Raw genomic sequence first — 21,144 nt, forward strand, 5'->3', positions numbered from 1 at the left:
AGATAGCCAAAGATATTCACACTGCAATTGTATGTGCTAATGAAAGTACCAACAATTAATTCTGTGCATTTATTTTCATTGAAGGGAAGCACAATGGAACTGTAAAAGGCAGAGAGTACTTCCACTGCAAACCACGACACGGCGTCTTTGTTCGTCCCGGGCGCCTCAGCAAAGCACCAGCTTCCACACGGAAATGGAGTAGCACTTCCTGCTCTCAGGCATCTTCCACTTTAGAGAAACGGAGAAGTTCTGTGCTTCAAGGCTCATTATCTGCTCCTAAACCAGGAGGAGATATCCTCTGCCATTCAGGAGATGCAGCTGCTTCTGCTTTTTCTAGGAAACAGGAAAACAGGAAATCTTGGATTAACTAAACTGCAGTATTTTTGCACTTACTACACGCATCACTGTGTAGAAAACTTTATGGATTTTTGAAACTATTGTACATTTTAATGTACACATACGGAATGTGTATTCTCTAGAGTCCTTGACTTAATTCTCTAATTTTTTATAAATAATATATATATTATATATATATGAATGTGTATCTATAGTTTGTCTGCCAGTGGGCAGATACAGCTGCACACTAAAATACAGTTAAAGCTGATCTGTAGATAACTGAGGTACTGGACTATTTGTTACACAGCAACTTGGGAGATATATTTTAAACAACAAGAAATATTTTATTGTGGAAAAAAGAGGATGTAAATCCATATTTGGAAAAAAAAGCTACGGTTTGCTGTTCTTAATTACCAAAGAACTTGTTTTAGACTGACACACTTGCTGTTTATATCTTTCTATTGTAAATGTTTTAACTGATAACTTGGTGCGATGTTTCTTTTAGTCACTGGGCACCATGCAGCCTTATGTTCCGTGTTTAAGCACACCGAAATACCCAACTGCGTCGTATATTTTTGTCTTCCTAGAGGCCTGCCACTGTGCTGACTTGGCATTGGGTTGAAACGACTAACAATGCCTGAAGCTTGACATCTGGCATTTCACGTGTTAACATAAGCCAGCTGGGCAGTTTGACTGCAGAACCAGTATTACCGCAAGGGTGTGAGAGGACAACATTTTGGGGTTTTTAGGGGGGTCTTGGTTTTTTGGGTGTGTGGGGGGGAATGGGGAAACAAAGAAGCAGTAAATGGATCATGACTGCAAACTTTGCACTTGTTACTTGCTGGTTATTATCAAGAGGAAATAGAACCTGCTAAAGTAATTTTAATCTGTAAAGTTTATTTTAATAATGGGAATGATGGAAGGATTTATGTCTGGTGCTCATGAATTCCTAAGAAAGTTGTTCCACATGTAGATACTGTAGATGCCTGTACAAGTGTTCTGGATATTTGTAAAGTAACACGGTAAAAAAACGAGTGAAGTGAATGGCCTGCTGTATCTGTTCTTTGTTTCTTAGCAAGAGAATGATTGAGATACCTGGGACCTTACTGAAAAGCTGCTGTTCTTTCTTTGATTGTAGTGTACAGTAAGTAGACTCTCGTATTTTACTATTTCCTGTAAAGAACTGTAATTTATATACTGCCATACTGTATTTAATTGGTACAGACCTATTGTGTGTTAGAATACAGACTGTTTACTTGGGATTTAAAAAAAAAATGTTTTGCTTGTATTTGATATGATTAGATTTCATGGTCAAATAGTAAGCTGGTTCTAGGTGGTGGTGCTCAGCTGCAAAGTACTTTGTAAAAATGCTGAAGGACAATATGAGTGGAGTGGAAGACTGGATGGTGTTCACCTGTTTTTACACTGACCGGTTCGTGCAGCGTTAGGTGGAGAACAGCAGCCCCTGTGGGTACCTGCTCCTCACCTGCCGCTTTCCCCTTCCTCCACTGGAGGGGGAGCGGAGCTGGGGAGCTCCTGCCAGGGAATGGTGTTATGTGGGTCAAGGGGAGACAAGTTCCTGGAAGACGGACAAGACAGACTCACTGCTAAATCTGTAAATGCAACACTGTTGGCAGCTGGGAGGGTAACGTGCTGGGGGTGGGGAAAGTGGGAGAGCGAAGTTCAGGGTACTTGCCCTTGACACAGTTTTTGGCTCCTCTGAGACAGGATTCTTAGGTGTTAATTGGCATTGGTGAAATGAATATCTTTGCAGAACATTTCATACTTCTGGTGTCCACTTAGAGCTGCTCTCGGTGCACTAATGATAGTGCTGCTGGAGGAAGTTATCGTAATAGAACAAACACTTTATGTGGAAGTGTTTTGGCAGGCACAGATGATCCTAGAACACTGCGAGGTACCTACACCCAACACCATGGTCTTCAAGTTAATTTTAGATGCCACTTTATAACACTTTTTTAGAAAGTACGCACTCGTGTGTGTGCACACAGACATTTGCATAACCATATTTGTCCGAGGCTGCTACAAACAATTTTGAATGTTAATGTGGCCATTTTCTTATGGCAAAGATGCAGTATATTTACACCAGGTTACCATCAGCTGAAGCAGGCTCTTTGTGGTTTCAGACCTTTTTAGAATACAGAATGCATGATTGCTTAAGAAATACGGGAATAATTTTGCTTCTTGGGGTCTACAATCTATATGTGCCAGAGGAACCTAAACAAGCCAACCTAGTTTTGCGCCGTACACATTTTGCATAACCTGTGCTGTCATGACTTCTGTTACTATTCAAAGACCCGTACTTTTGGAAATCTTGCATATTAATGTGCCCTGCTCTGAGTTAGAGGAGCATATCTAATGAGTGTGATGAGTTAACGTGGAAATGCAAGCATTTTGGTTGATGTGCGCCTCAAATTCTGGTACATAAACACAGAAGGAGTTTTTCTGTTCATAATCTTAGACTAGTAGTTGGCTATATTGACCTTTGTAGTCAGTGGAATAATGTTGTGGTGACAGTCTAACTGCAGATTCCTTGCTTTTTTTTTTTTTTCTTTTATATTACGTTAACCAGCATCTAAAATACCCTGCCTAATAAGCAGGATGTACAATCCATACTAAGACCTCAGTTTAAAAAACCAAACTAACCCTGGTCATAATACTGAATAACATAGGGCAGAGCCAATCCCTTGTTTGTCTGAGCTGTCAGAACAAACCTGTCATTTGAGTGCTTTCCCCAGCCCAGACAGAATTATCTGATTTTGACCATCAGGGCAGCTACGGTGTTGAATGAGATCATGTCGGCCTTTATCTTCAGAAGGAGTTTATTACACGTTTTTTCAAGCATATGCACCTTTGTGGAGATTGTCAGAGAGCAGCTGTCACAGTCCAGCAAGCAGAAGTGGTGTGTTTGATCAGTGCTGCTGGCTGCCGCCAGTGTTCCTCTGCAAAAGGCTTCCTTCGTGTTTGCAACAGGGCAGAATATGACATGCTGTTATGATGTAAGTATCCAGAAGTGCCATGAAGCAGTGAAGCGAATGGAATGTGGGCTGGGAGCAACCTCTGGGTGGTGCCTGTCCCCCCTGCTTCCCTCCTGTAGCTCCCCAGGCCCTGTACCGAGGGACCATGTCCAAGGCAGAAGCTCCATGGGCTGATGAGCAGGTGGTGAGGCTTAAAAGAGCGGTTCTGCAATGTGGTAGGGCTTGCCTTGCAGTCTTTTCCTCTTCATTTGTTTAGCCGGTAATTTACAGATTCAAAGGAAAAAAAAAGAGAAGTGATATCTCAGCTTGACCGAAAAGGACTAAAGAGATTTAAAGCTTTTTGAGGACGGGTGGAGAGGAAAAGGCTGGATGAAAGCAGTTGCTGCCTTGTTTCTGCAGAAAAACAAGCCAAAAACACTGCAAGCACTGAGTAAGCTATCACGATGTTGTTAATGCCCAAGTCACGGTAGCATAGCAGCCTACGGGAGCTTCGTCGGTGAAATGCGTGAACTGCGACCATCGCACCGCTGACACTGGAAGAGCAGCCAGCCTTTCAGACCCCTTTGGGCGCAACGTAACACGTACTCGTTCTGGGAGGGAAAAGCGCAACACCGAAACGGGGCCGCCCTGCCGCAGCACGCCGTGCCGACTTCCATCCACCCCACCTCCTGCCTTAACACACCGAGGGGGGCGGAGCGGAGCGGGGGCCGCCCCCCGCCGCAAGCCCGGGGCGGGACGTGAGGCGCCGCACGCCTCGGCCTCAGAGCCGCAAGGGCGCCGCCGCTCCCCGCCGCTGAGGTAAGTGACGCGGGCGGGGCGCGAACCCGCGACCCCGGGGCTTCCGAGCCGCGCCGGGGGGACGCAGCCCCGCCGAGGGGGAGGCGGCGGCGGCCGCCGCCGCCTCCCCCTCGGCGGGGCTGCGTCCCCCCGGCGCGGCTCCTCTTGGCCCTTCTGCAGGCGGGCGGCTGCACGTACGCTCGCTGCCCGCTGGGCTTGGTGCCGCAGCTGCGTCCCGGTGCGAACGCTGCTCGGCGAAGCGGCCGCGGGGTCGCTTTACCGTCGTTAAAATTGCAGTTGGTCCCGGGAGTTGCTGTCGGCGTGAGACAACCGGATTTAAAAGCATCGCGGGAGTCGAGCATTAGATAAACCCGCCGCGGGTGCGTGTTGCTGCGTTGGGTAATTTATTTAAGGGCTCCGGTGGTCTTTGAGCAGAACCAATCTCTTCGGTTTTGCAGCAGGGGGGGTCGGGAAATTGAAGGTGCAGGAGAAAACCATGGATAATATTTGTGCTTGGTTCTTTATGGAGAATTCCGTACACACGTTCTGAAATACACAGCCTAAATGGGCTGCTTGTGTTTTATTTATTTCTTCTCAGGTAACGTATTTCCGAGGGATGCTGATGAGTCTCTTCCAATTTACTGCTAGAAGGTTGGTTTCCCAAGTGCATTGTGGATTTAAGGCTTCTTCAAAGAAACAGAAGTTTTGTTTGGAAATGGCTCGTCCTAGTTCAAGTAAGACATCTGTTTGTTTCCTTTACTACCCTGGAGAGATATTTAAGCTAGATTTGAGGTTCAGATGTTTTTTGTCAGCTGCTAAAATTTGTCTTCTATGGATAGCTCCAAAAACCTTTGTATAGTTGCAGTAGTGTGGTTGCATGGTGATTTGTTTGTAGTATTTATAATTTATGCACACAAATGTATGCTAATTAATTGCATTTCCTTTTCATAATCCTAATGGGTAATAAAACAACTCATTTCTGTGCACAAGAATTACAGAGGGCCTGGAGCATTTGTAACAAATTGGGAGCAGAATATTGGGTAACCCCAGGAGCCTTGTTCAGTCTAGTAGTAGTAAATATCCTCTCTTTTTTTTTCTTTTTTTTTCTTTTTTTTTTTTTTTTAAATTTGAGTATGTGTTTTAATTTGAAAACTGTGCACAGAACTTCACAGGTATAATAATAAAATCCCTAAGAGTTGCATAGCCAAGGTGTACTTGCTTTTTCTGCCACCTTGAGCATCAGTGTTTGGCTGCTGTCAGAGACTGGAGACTAAACCAGGAGGACTTTGGGCCTCATCTTTACACTTTCAAGGCTTTGTGACGTTTAGTTTACAACAGCAGATGGGGCATCAGAATTGTGATGCTCTCTCTCCACTTCTATGGCCCTTGTGCTGTGGGCCCAGGGACTTCTCCACTGACTGTGTCTCATAAAAAATATCAGCCTTGCTTTAAAAAACAAAACAAACAACCAAACAAAAACCCCCACATAGTAAATGTGAAGATTAGGGTTGTGATCAGCAGCTCAAAGTTCAGCTGGAGGCCAGTTGCTAGTTGCATGCTATAGGAGTCAATACTGGGGCGGATATCATTTAACACCTTCATTAATGATCTGGATGATGAGGCAGAGTGAACCCTCAGCAAGTTTGCAGATGACACAAACCTGGGAGCAGGGACTGATACACCAGAGGGTCATGCTGTGATCCAGAGGGACCTCAACAGGCTGGGGACATGGGCGGATGGGAATCTCATGAAGTTGAACAAATGGAAATGCTGAGTCCTGTCCCTGGGGAGGAATAAACCCAGGCACCAGGACAGGCTGGGACCAACCTGCTGGAAAGCAGCTTTGCAGAAGAGGCCCTCAGGGTCCTGCTGGATGCCAAGTTGACCATGAGCCACCAATGAGCCTCTGTGGCACAGGCAGCTGATGGCTGTCCTGAGCACTAGGCAAGAGCATGTCCAGCAGATGGAGGGAGGTGATCGTTCCATTCTGCTCAGCACTAGTGAGATACACCTGGAGTGCTGGGTCCAGTGCTGGGCTCCCCAGTACAAAAGAGACATGGATACACTAGAGAGAATCCATTGAAGGGCTAACAAAGATGATTAATGGCTTGGAGCATCTGACATACGAGGAGAGGCCGAGAGAGCTGGGACTGTTCAGAAGACAAGGCAGACGCTTCTCAGTAGTGTCCAATGACAAGACATGGGGCAATGGACACAAATTGGAACACACGCAGTTCCATCTGAACACAAGAAAACACTTTTTTACTGGGTGGGTGGTCAGGCACTGGAATGGGTTGTGCAGAGTGAGGTGGTGGAGTCTCCATCCTTGGAGATACTCAGAAACCACCTGACTGGTCACAGTCCTGGACAGTCTGCTCTGGCTGACCCTGCTTGTGTAGAAGCTTTGGACTAGATGATTTCCAGAGGTCATTTCCTACCTCAGCCATTCTGTGATTCTAAAATACATTGCTTTAAAATTAATATCTGAGGTAAACTGGAAGAGGTGGTTTTTTTTTTTATGGTAGCATCTCATGTGAGGTTTTATTTTAAGGCTCTGCCTTGCAAATATTGAGTACGTTTACAGTTTAATACATGTGGTCATACTGGGCTTGCTTAGATGCATTTTTGAGGATCTCCAGGAATTGCTCTTAAAATTCCACTACACAGAAGCAAATCAGTATTCTGAAACTAAAGTCATGGGAGGTGTACATGGAAGCCATTTCTGGATGCATAAGTTTGCCAGCACTGTATGGCCTCTTATATAAAAGTATGTTTTACCAGCTGTTTGTTTTTTCTTCCTCACACACAGATATGGCTGATTTTCGAGAGGCGTTTGCCAAAGCGAAGCACATAGCTGTTATCACAGGGGCAGGAGTTAGTGCGGAGAGCGGAGTTCCTACCTTCAGAGGGGCTGGAGGTTTCTGGAGAAAGTGGCAGGCCCAGGTATGTACGGGTGGCAGGTCTCTGCGCAGCCGCGCTTCTCGCTCCATCAGGTAGGTGAGCCTGCAGGGTCAGGAGAAGATGGGTGCCTCAGGGAGTGGAGGTGCTCCCATGGGGTACGGCAGGGATACAGCTCTCCCTGCAGCTCTGTCTGCAGCTCTTCCCCATGCTCTGAAGTTGCTGCTTGTGCAGCCGCTGCTTCTTTTCTGTTGTTTGGGTTATCGGCTGTTTGGGAAAAATCTTGATTTCTCATAATACTCTTTAAAAACGTTTTAGGATTTTGTTTTGTTTGGAGACAGGGTTCCTTACAGTCTTTAAGTCTCCCACAAGCTCTGTCTTGTTTGCTGGTGTGATCTTGCCAGTGTTTAGAGACACGGGTGGGAGAAGAGGTGGAAGCAGATGCTGGAGAGTGGAGTGACGCAACTGAGAGCACCAAAATACATGAGTTGTACAGGTGCCTTGTGAGTCTGATCTTTTGTGGTGCTGCAGATGTTTCAAATAATCATTATACTGTCAGTAACTGCTACCCAAACCCTGCGATCACATTTGCTTTATTTATGTTTTTTAATGATGCATTCATTAAAGATTTTTTGAAGTTAAAAAGGGTCAGATATTATGTTTTAGAGATGGTTTGAATCTAAAGGTGCATTTTTTCTTTCAGTGGCAGTTGATTCAAATAAAGTGTATAAATGCCTAGTCCTTCTGCATCAGAAAGTTTGTATTCAGTGTTTTTAGATCAGGAGAACTGGGCATGGAAGCATTACACTGAGCTACTCCTTGTTTAAAAAAAGATAGGGCAAAATTAGTGTGAAAAGTTTAGCTAGATTTTACAGGCACATGAACACGAGACGTTAGACTTGGGTTTTGACAATGGCTGTAATTTGGCTGGTGTTACGCTTAAGGCAGTAAAGAAATTGCTAGCAAAGGAAATATATCCACATGATACTGAGCTTTATGGCTGCTGTGGCAAGTAATTTTGAACGCCAAAAATCATGTGTAATGAAATACCTTCCTTTGTGCTGTACTAAACTCCTAATAGTTTGGTAGGAGAGCAGAGAATAAGGTCCGAGTGTACTATGTAAAACCGTGTACCACCTTTTTGATATCAGTCATTTCCTCAGTAAGATACTTTGACTTGTCATCCTTGTAAGGGCTGTTGAACTGTATTCTTGTCAACTGCACGTGGTTATAAAGAATCTGCTTTTGATCTTGGTGTTATGGTGGTAGCAGTGTAGATGGCAGCATGCTAGCAGGCTTCATCTGGGGAGGGCATTTTCCTACCCATTTGTTGCTAGAATTAGTTCTTACATCTTTTCCAGGAGTTGGCTACGCCAGAGGCTTTTGCACGAAACCCTTCTCGTGTATGGGAATTTTACCATTACCGCCGGGAAGTGATGTTGAGTAAACATCCAAATCCTGCGCATATCGCCATTGCAGAGTGCGAAAGGCGGCTCAGCAAGCAAGGACGGAGCGTTGTGGTCATTACACAGAATATTGATGAACTACACAGAAAGGCAGGCACAAAGCACCTCCTGGAAATTCATGGTAAGAATCAGGTTACCTGTCTGCTACAGGCCAGCAAACTTGTGGGGGAGAAGAAAGAGCAGGATAAGTACTGGGAAAACTTGCATGAATTATTCACAATGTCAGCCTGTGCTGACATTGGTGGTGCCACACTGGTATTGCCCCCAATAAAACGTGGATTGGCAGGACTGGTCTCTCCAGCCCTGGTGCTTTCCGCTCCACTACCTGCCCCTGTCCCTCTGTCCTGTCCTTCAAAGACCCACCTGCTGCGCGATCCTTGGCTACAGGAGAAGGAAGAGGCTGGGAACAGATAAAATTGCCTTGCCTTTCTCGCCTACACCCAGTGGCACTCCCTCTCTCTTCCCTATAGTTAGTGGCATTCCTTGCTCCCGCCCCCTCTCCAGCAAAGTCCAGAGGAGCACAACACAGGTGCAGTGCGTGGGGGTCAGTGGGGCCTTTGGCTCTGATGCAATACATTGCAGGGATGGAGAAAATGGAGGGTGAGGAGGCCTTTCTCCATCCTGTGAGGTGCCTTCACTCCACAGGCCCCGCTGCAGAGTGAACGTCTCCCAGGACAAAGTCCCATCCTGGTCCTCCAGCACTATGATGCTTCTTAACTCTTAAGTACCGTGAAAGGTTTAAATGTCTTTTCCCACTGCTACTTTGTGATCTGGACACAGGAAACCTGCACAAATTGCTTTGCAGTTGTGGATCCAAGGATAGTCTCTTGGGTATAGTTTAATTTTAGTCTTAGTCTTTACAAAATTTAAACAATTTTAAACTCTTGGTAATATTGCACTTCTCTACAGCATGTTACTAACACTACAGAAGTTGTGGGGTTGTGGAGTGTTGCATGAAACAAAACAGTGTTAAGCAGCATATATTCTTTTATGAAAATGTTTCTGATTTAAAGGGAAAAGAAATAAGCAGAAATAATTTCCCTCAGTGATATTTTAGATAATTATTTTCCTCTGAAATACTGTGAGGAGACTGTATTACTCATGTGGTGAGGTAGAACAAATCATAGCTTAGAGGGACCGTTGGCTGTTGTTCACTGCAGCCTTTCAGCTGGAAGGGCTGTGTCTGTCTTTGCTGGGCCCAGTCTGTGCCTGACTACGATGCTGGTCACCTTGGGTTGCTGAACAAGTGTGTGTACGCCATGTGTAGTAAATAGCGTCTCCTGGATAATGCTGCCAGGTTTCAACACTTGCCTGCTACATTCATGTAGTAAGTTACCCACAAGGTATAATTTCAAAGTCAAATAAAAGCCATCCAGATAAACAGAACCATTTGTTTGTGCAGCCAGGCCTCGGAGCAATCACTCGATCTCTGATGTTTTCTTTGTGCATTTCAGGTAGTTTATTTAAAACTCGATGCACCAACTGTGGAAACGTGGCTGCGAATTACAAGAGTCCAATATGCCCCGCATTGGCCGGCAAAGGGTAATACTGTCTGCCTTGTAAACTCTGCATTTTCTACTTTTGTCTGTCTGCTGTTCAATAGAAAAGGAGCCATTTTAGGACCGTACAGGAGTTTCAGCCAACCATCTATTTTCCTTTAGTAGTATTAATGCTTAAATTTCACACAACTGTTATGAAACATGAGTATACTGTTTGGTAGCTTCAGTGAGAGCCCATGATACTACAAGTCCTGTGAATGAATAGCTGTTAACCTCTAAGTTAGCACAACATTATATATGTTTTAATTAGAACAGTTTCAGATGGTCTGGAACTCTCATATTGGACATCAAACAATTGTACTCTTTGAGAATGTGTGTTTACTCCCATACTCTTCACCTTCCAGGTTTTTTATTAAATCGGATGCTTACTCCTTAAATTGGACTGTCATCACTTGATACACTCATTGTCCTCTTCTGCATCCTCTTGAGCCCCTAGCAGCTTTTGTCCTTCAACTCATCAATAAGATTTTCATGACTACAGGTCTCAAAACACAGATACATGAAACAATCAGGAGGGAAGCATCAGTTCTCAGGATTTTTGCAACTTTAAAAGTTGCAGAAGAATCCTTCAGTCTCCTTTTTCTAGCCATCCTCTTTCTTTCACCATTAAAAAAGGAGGCAGGGAAACAGGACAGGCACATGCTCAGATTTTTAGGTTTTTTCCCCTTTGTATTTTGCCAGATCTTCAGATGGCTACATAAATATTTGTTGTGCTTTTGACAGACTTTGACCAGCTTCTTACAGCTGCTTAGCTCTGGAATAATTTTGGGCAAATGCCTGCCTGGCCTCTGTATGGTATTTTAGGGTTGTAGCAGGTGTTGAAGTTGGCTGAAGTTGCAAAGATTCCTTGACTGGAGAGCATGCTTTAGAGAAATACTAAGTTTTTATTAATATATAAAGTGCACTTTGTATGACTGAATATTTATTTCATTTTTGTAACTTCAGGGCTCCAGATCCTGAAACAGAAGATGCCGCTATTCCAGTTGAAGAACTTCCTCAGTATGTATGGGCTGCTTTGATCTTTGCTGTTATTTCTTCATGCTTTGTGCATCTCAAAGGCTTATACTACTGTTCACATAGTGTTGGAAGGATACAGAAACATTCTACGGAAAAAGACATGGGATTTTGCCTTAGAGAACTGAGTCTAAATCTAAACCTGGCGTTGCAGGGGACAGCAGACAACAGGAGTGTGTACTAGTTTATCGTGACACTAAAGGGATTGCATGCTTGTGTACTTGAGCATCAAGCTGAAACATGCCTCAGTTTGTGGGTTTTGTAGTAGCTGGAGTAGTAGGAGAACTGCAGTAAGAAACTTAAGTTCTACACAGTAAACAATTTGCTACTTTGCAGGCGCTACCTACTGTTAGTCAGTCTTTAATACTGTGCTGGGCTACCGCCACAGCATAGTCCCTTGCAGGCATTAAGCAGGCCACAGTGCTTTTTTATAATGGCTGAAGCTTTGCCTTAGGTAGTTGTAGATGCAAAAAGCCACTATGTTTTTCATCTCGTTCCTAAGGAAAAGAGGCTAACACGATGCTTCTTGCAATTCACTTTCTCCTTAAAAACCTGCTGGCCAGTTTGTTAAAGTTGATGGAGATAGAGGAGTGTAGCACCTACCATGGTTTTTAAGTTTCACGCATTTCAGGAGCTGAGTAAAGGAAAGATGTGATAAAGTATCTGAGCTGAACAACTGTTCAGCCAGCCATTCTGTGCATGTACTTCCAACACATGTAGCATGGCATCAGCTGCCTTCTGTCCAGCACAAGGGCTGTGAAAGAGAAGAGAGAAAGAAGAATGAGGGCAGATAAAGACACATCCAAACGAGAACGAAAACTGCTTTGCCATTTTGCAGGTTGAAATTTGCATGTCAGAAGCACAATGCTGTCCCTTTGTTGTTTTTAAATAGGTGTGAGGAGGACGGCTGCAATGGGCTCCTCCGTCCCCACGTTGTATGGTTTGGTGAAACCCTGGATCCTGACATTCTGACAGCGGTTGAGAAGGAGCTTGAGATATGTGACCTCTGCTTGGTGGTGAGCGCCACTTTTGTAACGTATCCTCTTAACCAGCAGGGAAGCCAAGCTAAAGAGGTTGCACCTCCCAGGTAAAGGAGATGCATCTGCACTTCCTTGAGGGAGCTAAAAGCCCCTGAGGGACTCTCTAGTGTCAAGTGTAAAACATTGAAACCATGAAGTTTAAAATTTTACATACACGGGGCATCTTGCTCAGCTGGTGTCTGCATTTAGTGTGCACACATGTAAAAGCTTCAAGTGTTAGAGGTTAACGAATTTTTAAAACTTCTCAAACAGTGAAAACCAGGATTATTTTTATGCTCAGCTTAAAAAAGTTACAAAACCTAGGAACATAGCTAGCTGTTATCATGTGCTGCATTTTTTTGCGAGGTTGTTTACATGCCATGTAGGTTTTACACTGGTGACCCCAAAACATTTACTCAGAATATTGCATACCCCTCAGACAATAATCTCAAGTAACACAAGGGACATCTTGTGGGGTTTTTACTTTTCTTGAAAGCAAAGTCTACAGTTTTGTTTCTGGGATTTTTTTGTTCATCTACAGTTACAGTCTCCAAACAGGCTTCTTTGGGTTGCATCAAAGAAACAATTCCTGATTCTTACGCTATGTTAAATAGCTACATGTGCAGTGACACGAAATGTAAATACTGATTTGGTTTCATTTCTGTAGGGATCTTCCATGCTTTAGTGGTTTTGCAGATCCAGTGTTCTGAGAAGGGTCCTTACATTGTGGGCTGATTTGGTTTTGTCTGTTTAACTACTGGCCTGCTTGCTACACTCCTGATTTTTTGCCCTGTCCCTGCAGGTTGGGACCTCCTCCGTGGTGTATCCTGCTGCTATGTTTGCCCCTCAGGTATCTGCCAGAGGAGTTCCAGTTGCAGAATTTAACATGGAAGCCACTCCTGCTACAAATAGATTCAGGTAAAGCTGTTCAATCTTAAACTAGTAAGCTTTAGTCCCCTCCATCTTCATTGACTTTTCCATTGAATTGCTGAAATGTTTAGAAAATTTTTTAACATACATGATCTAGTTTCTTCCCTGATGTTTAAGAAATATCACAGAATCATTGAATGGCAGGGGTTGGAAGGGACCTCTAGAGATCACCCAGTCCAATCCCCCTGCCGGAGCAGGAACACCCAGATGAGGTTACACAGGAAGGCGTCCAGGCGGGTTTTGAATGTCTCCAGAGGAGGAGACTCCACAACCTCCCTGGGCAGCCTGTTCCAGTGCTCTGGCACCCTCACTGTGAAGAAGTTTCTCCTCAGGTTTAGATGGAACCTCCTATGTTCCTGTGTTTCAGGCTGTGCCTGTTGCCCCTCATCCTGTCATTGGGACGCACTGCATATTATTTCCTTCTTAAAAGAAAGAGAAGATGATCTTTCTTGCTGGAATTAACTTAAGACACAACTGTATTTTTCTAAGTGTGAAGCCGAAGGCTGGCCCTAGGTCCTAGCAGGCCTAAAACCCCTTCCCTCACAGGCAGGACCAGCTGCCTTACCTGCATGTCAAATGCCCTCGGGCACGGCCAGAAGCAGCAGCGTTTGCTGGTGGTTGCTCGCCCCTTCACCCGGCCGTTTCCTTCCAGGTTTCACTTCCCGGGCCCCTGCGGGACCACCCTGCCGCCGGCACTGGCCCGACACGAGACGGAGATCATCTCCTGAGCGCCCGGGAACGGCCGGCGGGGACGCGCCGCCCCGGCAGCTGCAGCCCGGCCTGGCGGGGCCCAGCGCGGAGGGGGCAGGGGGAGTTGGGGCGGGGAAAAGGGGACAAAGCGGAGGCGGCGGGTCTCGCCGGTCTGTCCGCTCCCCTGCTCCCTGCAGCAATAAACGGGCAGCGGGGCACGGAGCGAGCAGCCCCGCTGCCCCGAGCCCCAGCAGCCGCCCTCCGGCCTTTCTCTGTGTGTGGCGGGGCGGGGTGGCGGTTACGAGCCGTTGGGCGGGAGGGGGCGTGGCTCGCGGCCGTGATCGCGGGGCGGGGCGTCTCCACGTTGGGGGGGGGGCGCGCATGCGGGCTGGTGGCGGAAGGCAGGGAGCGCTTCCGGGGCGGGGCTCCCCGAGGGCGGCATGGAGGCCATGGCGCGGCGGCGGAAGGCGGCGGCCGCGGGAAAGCGCCGGCCGGCCGCCGCGCTGCTCAGCCCGGCTTCCTCGGAGGACGAGGCGCCGGAGGAGGTGTCCTTTGGCGTGGCGAGGGAGGCGGCCGAGACCGAGCGGAAGCTCGTGGGAGAGGCGGCCCGGAGGTACGGACATGAACCCCCGCAAAGGCCACCCGTGCGCGACGCTTCCCCCCCCCTTCCCCTCGCCCTCCCCCTCCTCAGGCGGCGCTGACGGCGCCTCCCGCCTCCCCGCAGGCACCGGGAGCTGCTGAAGGAGAAGCGGCGGCGGCGGCAGGAGCTGTTCGCGGAGCAGAAGGTACGGCGGCCCCCGCTCCCCGTTCGCACCCCGTTCGCACCCCGCGCCGGGCGGGCGGCGCCCCCACAGAATCACAGAACGTCAGGGATTGGAAGGGACCTCGAAAGATCACCTAGTCCAATCCCCCTGCCGGAGCAGGAGCACCTAGATGAGGTTACACAGGAAGGCGTCCAGGCAGGTTTTGAATGTCTCCAGAGAAGGAGACTCCACAACCTCCCTGGGCAGCCTGTTCCAGTGCTCTGGCACCCTCACTGTGAAGAAGTTTCTTCTCAAATTTAAGTGGAACCTCTTGTGTTCCAGTTTGCACCCATTGCCCCTTGTCTTACTGTTGGTTGTCACTGAGAAGAGCCTGGCTCCATCCTCATGACACTCACCCTTTACATATTTATAAACATTACTGAAGTCATCCCTCAGTCTCCTCTTCTCCAAGCTAAAGAGCCCCAGCTCCCTCAGCCTTTCCTCATAAGGCAGATGCTCCACTCCCTTCATCATCTTTGCTGCCCTGTGCTGGACTCTCTCCAGCAGTTCCCTGTCCTTCTTGAACTGAGGGGCCTGTCCTGCTAACTGCACTCTCCCCCGCAGAGACGGAAGCTGCTCCCCGAGACAGTGCTGCAGGAGCTGGACGCCATGCCCCCAAAACGGTGAGGGGGCCACAGGAGCCGGGCGGGTGGTTCTGGGAGTGCTGCCCGTGGTGGTGCAGCCCTGTTGGGTCATGGTGTCGGGGGAAACGGGGCTCTCGGTTCTGCTCAGTGTCTCCCCGAGGTGCCTGGGGAGTTACTGCCGTGTGAGCCGTAGCAGCCGTGGGTGAACGCAGGGAGTGTGTGCATTGGAAGGGTGACCTGTTGCCTTCTCCTTCCTCCACAGAGCCGAGGAACAGGCTGCAGCTGCGAACACAGGTACACCATAGCTGGCTTTGCTGGCGCAGTGCTCGTCCTGCTACCTCAGGGTTCCGTCTCTGTGCTAGGGCTGCAGAGGAAGCACTCTTGTATGGAGACCTTTTGCAAGTGTGAAAACAGGCTGGACAGATTGTCTTTTGCCAAGGGAAAATACCTAAGGGAAGATCTGAAGCTGCATTTAATCAGATTTCTGGGTCTTTTACGAAAGTGTTTTGCAGTACAAGGATTTCAGTTAAAATAGCCCAACATGTTTAAGGAAATAATGGGCAGGTGTTATAGAAAAAGCTCCTTCTTACTAGAGGAAGATTAATACTTAGCATTTGCTGAAGTTATGAAGGCTATTCCTGTATACAGTTGTTAATTGCCTTCATACTTTACATATGATACTATGATTTAATAGCATCCGTAAAAAAATAGGTGACTTTTTTTTTTTCAAATTCTGAACTAGAAAATGAGTATTCATGACTGCTGTTTTCTGGCCCCCTTTATCTGCATTTCAAAGTACTTTACAAAAAAAAGTTTGTGTTGTTTTGTTTTTTCTTTTTTTAAAAACAGTTGTTGGATCTATACATCACATAATTATTTAGCCAGCTGATATAACAGCTACTTTTTTTCCTTTTATTATTGTTTTTTAAAAAAATCTGTTGGCATAAACAAAAGATGAGCTCAGGATAGGACAAGGGGTAATGGTTTTAAACTAAAGGAGGGGATATTCAGGCTAGACATGAGGAATAAATTTTTTACAATGAGAATGGTAAAACACTGGCACAGGTTGCCCAGAGACGGTAGATGCCCCATCCCTGGAGATGTTTATGGTCAGGCTGGACGGGGCTCTGATCAACCTGATCTAGTTGAAGATGTCCTTGCTCTTTGCAAGGGGATTGGACTAGATGACCTTTGAAGGTCCCTTCCAACCCAAACTATGCTATGATTCTTTGAATTCTTGGTCTCCACGTGCCTGGTGGTGAGAACGAATCCGAGGCTGGCTTCCTCTATGCACGTTACTCATAGCTGTTGTGTAGCGCTGGATTTTTGTCCAGTGATGAATCCTGTTTTGTGGTATTGATGCCGACGAAGGGGAAGGTTGGCCAGTGGTACTTGGGGTAGCTCCCGCAAGGTGTGCTTTTTCTCTACTTGCTAATGGCCTATGTGGGCAACACTTTTTAGCTCTTACTAGTCAGAGCTTCTGAAAAAATGCCTCTTGGAGTTAACTAAAGGCATCTTGTTTTTCACAGCCTAATTATTGTTTCATTCCTGTTCCTCTTTCACTTACAGCTCTTGATTCATAATGTTTGGGATTTTTTTTCCTTACTTTCTATTAAATTTACTTCAGGTGAACTCTGTGGAGGTGGGGCTGCGAAGCAGAGCGAAGGCAAAGCCCCAAGGCTGATGAAGAAAGATGTGCAGAGGAAGGGTGCCAGGTGCGCTGGGAGAAGCAGAGCCAGGGGCTCTGTCCCTGTGTGGTGACACTGCTGCTACTTCTGCCTGGGGAGGGGACACCGCGGCAGCTGTTCTGTCACTGGGTGGCTGTACTCTCTGCTTGATCCCTGTGCTTCCTCTAATTGAAAGCGTATTTATGTGCTGTAAGCGCCTTTGGTATGCTCCTGATATGGCCTACTTGGAAAATATCTATATACACATGCATATATAGAAAAAAATCTATAATATAAATAATTTTTTAATTAATTGGTATGAGATAACTGAGCAGCCATAAGCACAGCAGAAGACATTCTGTTATGTCTGCAGATCTTGTTGTGGAGCTCTGAGTTCCTGCATTCAGTTTGTTTGTTTGTTTGTTTTTTCCCCTTTGTTCTCTGTCACTGATGTGTGCAGTGGGTTCTGGTAGGACTAGTTCCAGACTCCCAAGGAATTCCTCAGGGCACCTAAAGGCGTAGGATGACAGGCTGAGAGCCTTTGTCATTTTTAATACTGCTACAAAGCTTGGCCGAGCATCAGAAATGAGCACCAGCTTCTGTTGTGCTCAAGCAGCAAAGCACTGACTAGTTTGTCTGTTGTTCTGAGTTCTATAACTACACTACAGTTATTTACATCACTGTATTTAATTAGGTCAAAAGGAAACTATGTGGCTGTGCGCTTAAAAGATCAGAGTTTAGCTGGCCTCCACCAACAGCTTGCCCGAGACTTTTTAAGCACTCATCTCTATGGACCAGACACCAACCGGGTACAGGGTAAGCAGTTTTCCATAGCTGGGTCTGCATATAGATATGTGTTAAACTTTGTAATTAACACTCATCTCTATTTCAGCAAATGAATTTTTTTCCCTTGAAAATAAGAAAAACCCAGTTAGAAAAGCTGCAGTTCAGTTTGTGGACAAATCTTGGGGTGAGTATATAAAGTTAAAGTAGGTACTGCTTTAAACCACATTATGCATACAGTTGTTTGTGGTTTTTTTTTTTTTTTTAATAAAACTTTACCATGCTAAAGGGCTGTGACTTGCTCCGTTCTCCCTCAAAGAACCTGACAGTAAGGGAAGGGTGGCAGAACACTACAGCCTGAGTGGGTGTGGGAAGTATATATGAGACCCAACTTGAAAAAATTACCTCCTCTTTTGATACATTAAGAAACAGCATCAGGGCCTAGAGCCATGTTTACTTGTCAAAATAAATACTTTACTAATCGTTTCAGCCTGCAGTCTCTGAGCCCTTGGAAGTAATTTCAGATGTGTGTGAAACTTAAAGCAGGGATGCCAAGATCCCAGAACTTGGGTTTTGAGCACAGGGGAATGGTGCCTGTTTCTCCTTGTAAAAAATGACATTACAGAAAGGAATGGGGACAGACTCACACATCAGTTACAGCCACACAAGCACCCTCTGCGGGGCTCATGGATACTAGAAGCCAAAGTTACTGATACTCAGTGGGCAGCATCTACTTTTCAGTTGTGCTTCACAAGTGCTGCTGTATCCCCCCACTTTTGGAAGGGGATTGGCACAAGTTGGTACCCAGCCACTGGAAAGCACCTGGTGTGAAATACAATAGGAAGTTTATCAGCTTTCCAGTCAGTTCTGTTCTGAAATGCTGCAGTAATCAACACATTGATGCTTCTCCAGTAGATGGGCTAAGGAAATCGTTAACAACAGTTTTCTTCTTTTTTTGGTGTTTTTTTAAGGGCAAGAAAAGAAGCTAAAAGCAGCAAGGTTTAAACAACGTTGGCTCGCAACACAGATTAAAAAGCAAGCATGAAGACAGCTTTTTCAGAAGAAGCAATTAAGAACTTTTACTGTGTCTCTCAACACAAAGGTGTGGGTTTTTTTCCCCCCACTGCTCCATCATCGCTCTTCATTCAGATCTAGGCAACAGCCACCAGCAAGCACTAACCTTCAGCAAGCTGTGCCTGACCCAACTGCCCTGTTCTCTTCCCTCCCCCTTTCAGGAGAGGTGGGAGAAGCTGAAAACCAGCTGGGCCAGGGCAGTGACTGTGTATCCTCAATACTGATTGAGAACAGCTGGTGTTCTGGCCAGGCTGATAGAGCTGCCCCAATGAGGCAGCTGCTTTGCAGGGAATAAAGATGACCAATGTTGTACTTACTGTTCTGGAAGCCGCATTTCTTACAGCAATCAATTATTCCTGCTTTCCCAGTTACTAGCGTCACTGAAGCAAGACTTGCTTTCTGCAAGAACACAGTAAACCTTTCCCTTTTGACAGCCTGGCTGCTGCAGTGCTCTGAGGCAGGGAAGTGGCATCCCTGGTTCAACTGGCCACCCACCCTGCTGAATGTGTGGGTCCCCCTGAGAACCACTGTTCTAGGATAGAGCTCTAGAACCCAGAAACCATAGCATACAAGCCCATGCTACCATATATGTAGAAGTAAGTTTTTAATGGCTGGTTAATTATGATATCACTACATTTTATTGCAATATAGTACTATTTAAGCACTTTTAAAAATGCAAGGTGTACAAAGATTAAATTAAGACTGTAAATTGACTAAATATTTGGTTTTTATATAAATAGGTCATAACCACACTGTGTTGACATGTAATACTGTTATAATACAACAGTTAAACTGGTGAGTCTACACAACAGAAGCTGTCTGTAGTTAAACAAGGAAACAAAGTTGAAAAGACCATGTTAAAACAAAAAACTACTAAGATCAACAGGTTGGGATTGTAAGTAGCAACAAACATATTCACTCAGCTCCTGAGTAATTCAAGTTTTACAGTACACATTAAAAAATATCATTTCTTCCCATCAACACTATATATCCAAACCATCAGGTGTTTATGCATTTTGCAAATTACACTGATTGAACTATGTAACAATGGGGGTGGAAGTTGGCAAGTCATCCTGCTATGACGTTCACATCACCCACATGCTAAATAGATCCAGGTTTTCTAGTCCGTCCCACCACAAGGTAGCAGGATTTTTGGTTTGTTTTAGACAATCATTCAAAGGATTGGTACTTGTCAATTTGGATGTCTGACATTATCAGTGATATTTTCAACTCTTAGCTGTCTAAGAGGTTTGAAGATGGAAATTTTCTCCTAACACTAAGTTAGAAATCATTTGCATCATGCTGTAAACTAGGAAGCAACATAAAGCGACAGACTTGTCCTTAGTACATAATTAAAATTCCAAATTCCAGTCAGCAGAGCTGGTCTACTTTCCATGTTGAATATGCCACACCACCTTTTGGATCTTCAAATGCATAGCTAGTGTAGGTAGTCTTCCACTGTGGCGAACGCGCAGGATCCGATTCCTGATCGAGCCATCAATCCTAGACACTGTGACGCTTGTCCCATCGCTAGGGCAAGCGGTGGTTGCTTTGGCAGATTGTGAGTCTCTGAAAAAGAATTGTGGTGGCAGTTAAATACCTGATTAATGTCATAGCAATGCACTGAACAAACACATTTTAAGCTTGTTTAAAAAAAAAAAAAAAAAAAATTCCTGTATTTACTTGCAAAGTTTGCTCTTAGAACAAGACAGAACAGGACCAACCAAGTGACTTTGAAATTCTCTGCACAGCACCATTACTAACAGGCCCATTTTTGCTTTGGACAACAAAAAAAGATGCTGACATCTGTTACATTACCATGGCCCCTACACCACCCCTCTCTCTTTTAGTAAAAACTAGAGCGTACCATAACATTGCTACACTTTGTTAGGGACACAGCCAGCCCAGTCCTGACCCCAGCAAACGATGTGAGCAGCAGTGCTTCCTGTTTGGAATGAAAGGAGAAAGCCCCCGAGGCCTTACCCACCTAGTATTGCACTATTCAGTACGGAGCACACGGGTTCTCTTTGTATCGGGTCAAGCTGGTTTCCAACAGGGCTGCTCCAGGGATCGGAATATGCAAGTAAACTGAATGCATCCTGCGGAAAGATGAGGTTTACTACATCTCACAGCTATATTGCGGTAGTGAAAACTAGGACTATTTTCATCACCCGTTTGGACTCCGAATCACAAAGGTGATTGACAGTGTCCATCAATACAAAAGGATTAAAAGAAACTGTAACAGGAATTGTTCCATTTTGAGCAAGCAGAAAAACAAGAGATAGGAGTATTTTAATAAGTGATGGGGAAAGATGAAATAGACTGAAAATTGCATGCAGTTAGTCTTTGGTAAGGGAATCCTTTTCCAGAGCAGTCTCAAATCAAGGTAAACTAATTAACACACAAGAATACTACAGAGAGCACATTTCAGGCATCTGGATCAATTATCTTTGCAGTTCATTTATCATTAGAGCTGAAAACAGCACTTCAATTCAAGAGGCCAAACTGCATGGTCAGAAATGAGATGGAGGAAAGTGCTAAATTAATC

The 21,144-nt window shown here is 45.6% G+C and overlaps 4 protein-coding genes and 1 long non-coding RNA gene across 12 annotated transcripts in view; 3 read left to right on the top strand and 2 right to left on the bottom strand.

The window, feature by feature from the left end:
- Positions 1-1,636, top strand: part of KIF13A (kinesin family member 13A) — a 115,635-nt gene extending 113,999 nt beyond the window's left edge. For all 4 annotated transcript variants that reach the window (XM_065627382.1, XM_065627387.1, XM_065627385.1 and 1 more), the window contains one exon: positions 85-1,636. In XM_065627382.1, coding sequence (XP_065483454.1) covers positions 85-371 — 287 coding nt within the window. In that variant the 3' untranslated portion in view covers positions 372-1,636. The remainder of the gene's footprint in view (positions 1-84) is intronic.
- A 2,407-nt stretch (positions 1,637-4,043) lies between these two features.
- SIRT5 (sirtuin 5) lies at positions 4,044-13,731 on the top strand. 3 transcript variants are annotated; one of them, XM_065628388.1, is made up of 10 exons: positions 4,054-4,130; positions 4,407-4,489; positions 4,708-4,843; positions 6,919-7,052; positions 8,369-8,594; positions 9,928-10,015; positions 10,978-11,031; positions 11,939-12,062; positions 12,868-12,983; positions 13,113-13,235. In XM_065628388.1, exons 3-10 carry the CDS (start codon positions 4,726-4,728, stop codon positions 13,204-13,206), a joined length of 954 nt encoding a protein of 317 aa, XP_065484460.1. In that variant the 5' UTR covers positions 4,054-4,130; positions 4,407-4,489; positions 4,708-4,725; the 3' UTR covers positions 13,207-13,235. The 3 variants fall into 3 exon arrangements, with proteins under 3 accessions (XP_065484461.1, XP_065484460.1, XP_065484462.1); XM_065628389.1 differs by lacking the exon at positions 4,407-4,489 and having other exon boundaries at positions 4,044-4,130; XM_065628390.1 differs by lacking the exons at positions 4,054-4,130; positions 13,113-13,235 and adding an exon at positions 13,648-13,731 and having other exon boundaries at positions 4,314-4,489.
- LOC135985265 (uncharacterized) lies at positions 10,360-13,648 on the bottom strand. The gene is made up of 3 exons (XR_010605770.1): positions 13,561-13,648; positions 11,650-11,800; positions 10,360-11,135 (listed from the first exon to the last, which is right to left on the bottom strand). It is a non-coding gene; the product is annotated as an uncharacterized LOC135985265 (long non-coding RNA).
- Positions 13,732-14,103: 372 nt separating the features above from the next.
- Positions 14,104-18,908, top strand: NOL7 (nucleolar protein 7). Its single transcript, XM_065627808.1, has 8 exons — positions 14,104-14,298; positions 14,410-14,470; positions 15,053-15,111; positions 15,335-15,366; positions 16,700-16,787; positions 17,434-17,555; positions 17,632-17,709; positions 18,494-18,908. The coding sequence occupies exons 1-8, from the start codon at positions 14,126-14,128 to the stop codon at positions 18,565-18,567; spliced, it is 687 nt and encodes a 228-aa protein (XP_065483880.1). The 5' UTR covers positions 14,104-14,125; the 3' UTR covers positions 18,568-18,908.
- Positions 18,909-19,199: 291 nt separating this feature from the next.
- RANBP9 (RAN binding protein 9) overlaps positions 19,200-21,144 on the bottom strand; it is a 40,176-nt gene continuing 38,231 nt past the window's right edge. For all 3 annotated transcript variants that reach the window (XM_065627806.1, XM_065627805.1, XM_065627804.1), the window contains exons 13-14: positions 20,584-20,695; positions 19,200-20,165 (exon numbers count right to left, since the gene is read on the bottom strand). In XM_065627806.1, the coding sequence (XP_065483878.1) occupies positions 20,035-20,165; positions 20,584-20,695 (243 nt within the window). In that variant the 3' untranslated portion in view covers positions 19,200-20,034. The remainder of the gene's footprint in view (positions 20,166-20,583; positions 20,696-21,144) is intronic.

Source organism: Caloenas nicobarica, chromosome 2 (assembly GCF_036013445.1).
Source record: "Caloenas nicobarica isolate bCalNic1 chromosome 2, bCalNic1.hap1, whole genome shotgun sequence".
In the NCBI taxonomy this organism is placed as follows: domain Eukaryota; kingdom Metazoa; phylum Chordata; class Aves; order Columbiformes; family Columbidae; genus Caloenas; species Caloenas nicobarica.

Bases quoted from the DNA above. Each gene is read 5' to 3' on its own strand.
- NOL7 (XM_065627808.1), top strand. From the start codon at position 14,126: ATGGAGGCCATGGCGCGGCGGCGGAAGGCGGCGGCCGCGGGAAAGCGC. The intron at 15,112-15,334 runs GTGAGGGGGCCA...CTTCCTCCACAG, and splicing joins GACGCCATGCCCCCAAAACG to AGCCGAGGAACAGGCTGCAG. The intron at 16,788-17,433 runs GTGCGCTGGGAG...GTATTTAATTAG, and splicing joins GTGCAGAGGAAGGGTGCCAG to GTCAAAAGGAAACTATGTGG.
- SIRT5 (XM_065628389.1), top strand. From the start codon at position 4,726: ATGCTGATGAGTCTCTTCCAATTTACTGCTAGAAGGTTGGTTTCCCAA. The intron at 7,053-8,368 runs GTATGTACGGGT...CATCTTTTCCAG, and splicing joins GGAGAAAGTGGCAGGCCCAG to GAGTTGGCTACGCCAGAGGC. The intron at 12,984-13,112 runs GTAAAGCTGTTC...CTGATGTTTAAG, and splicing joins CCTGCTACAAATAGATTCAG to AAATATCACAGAATCATTGA.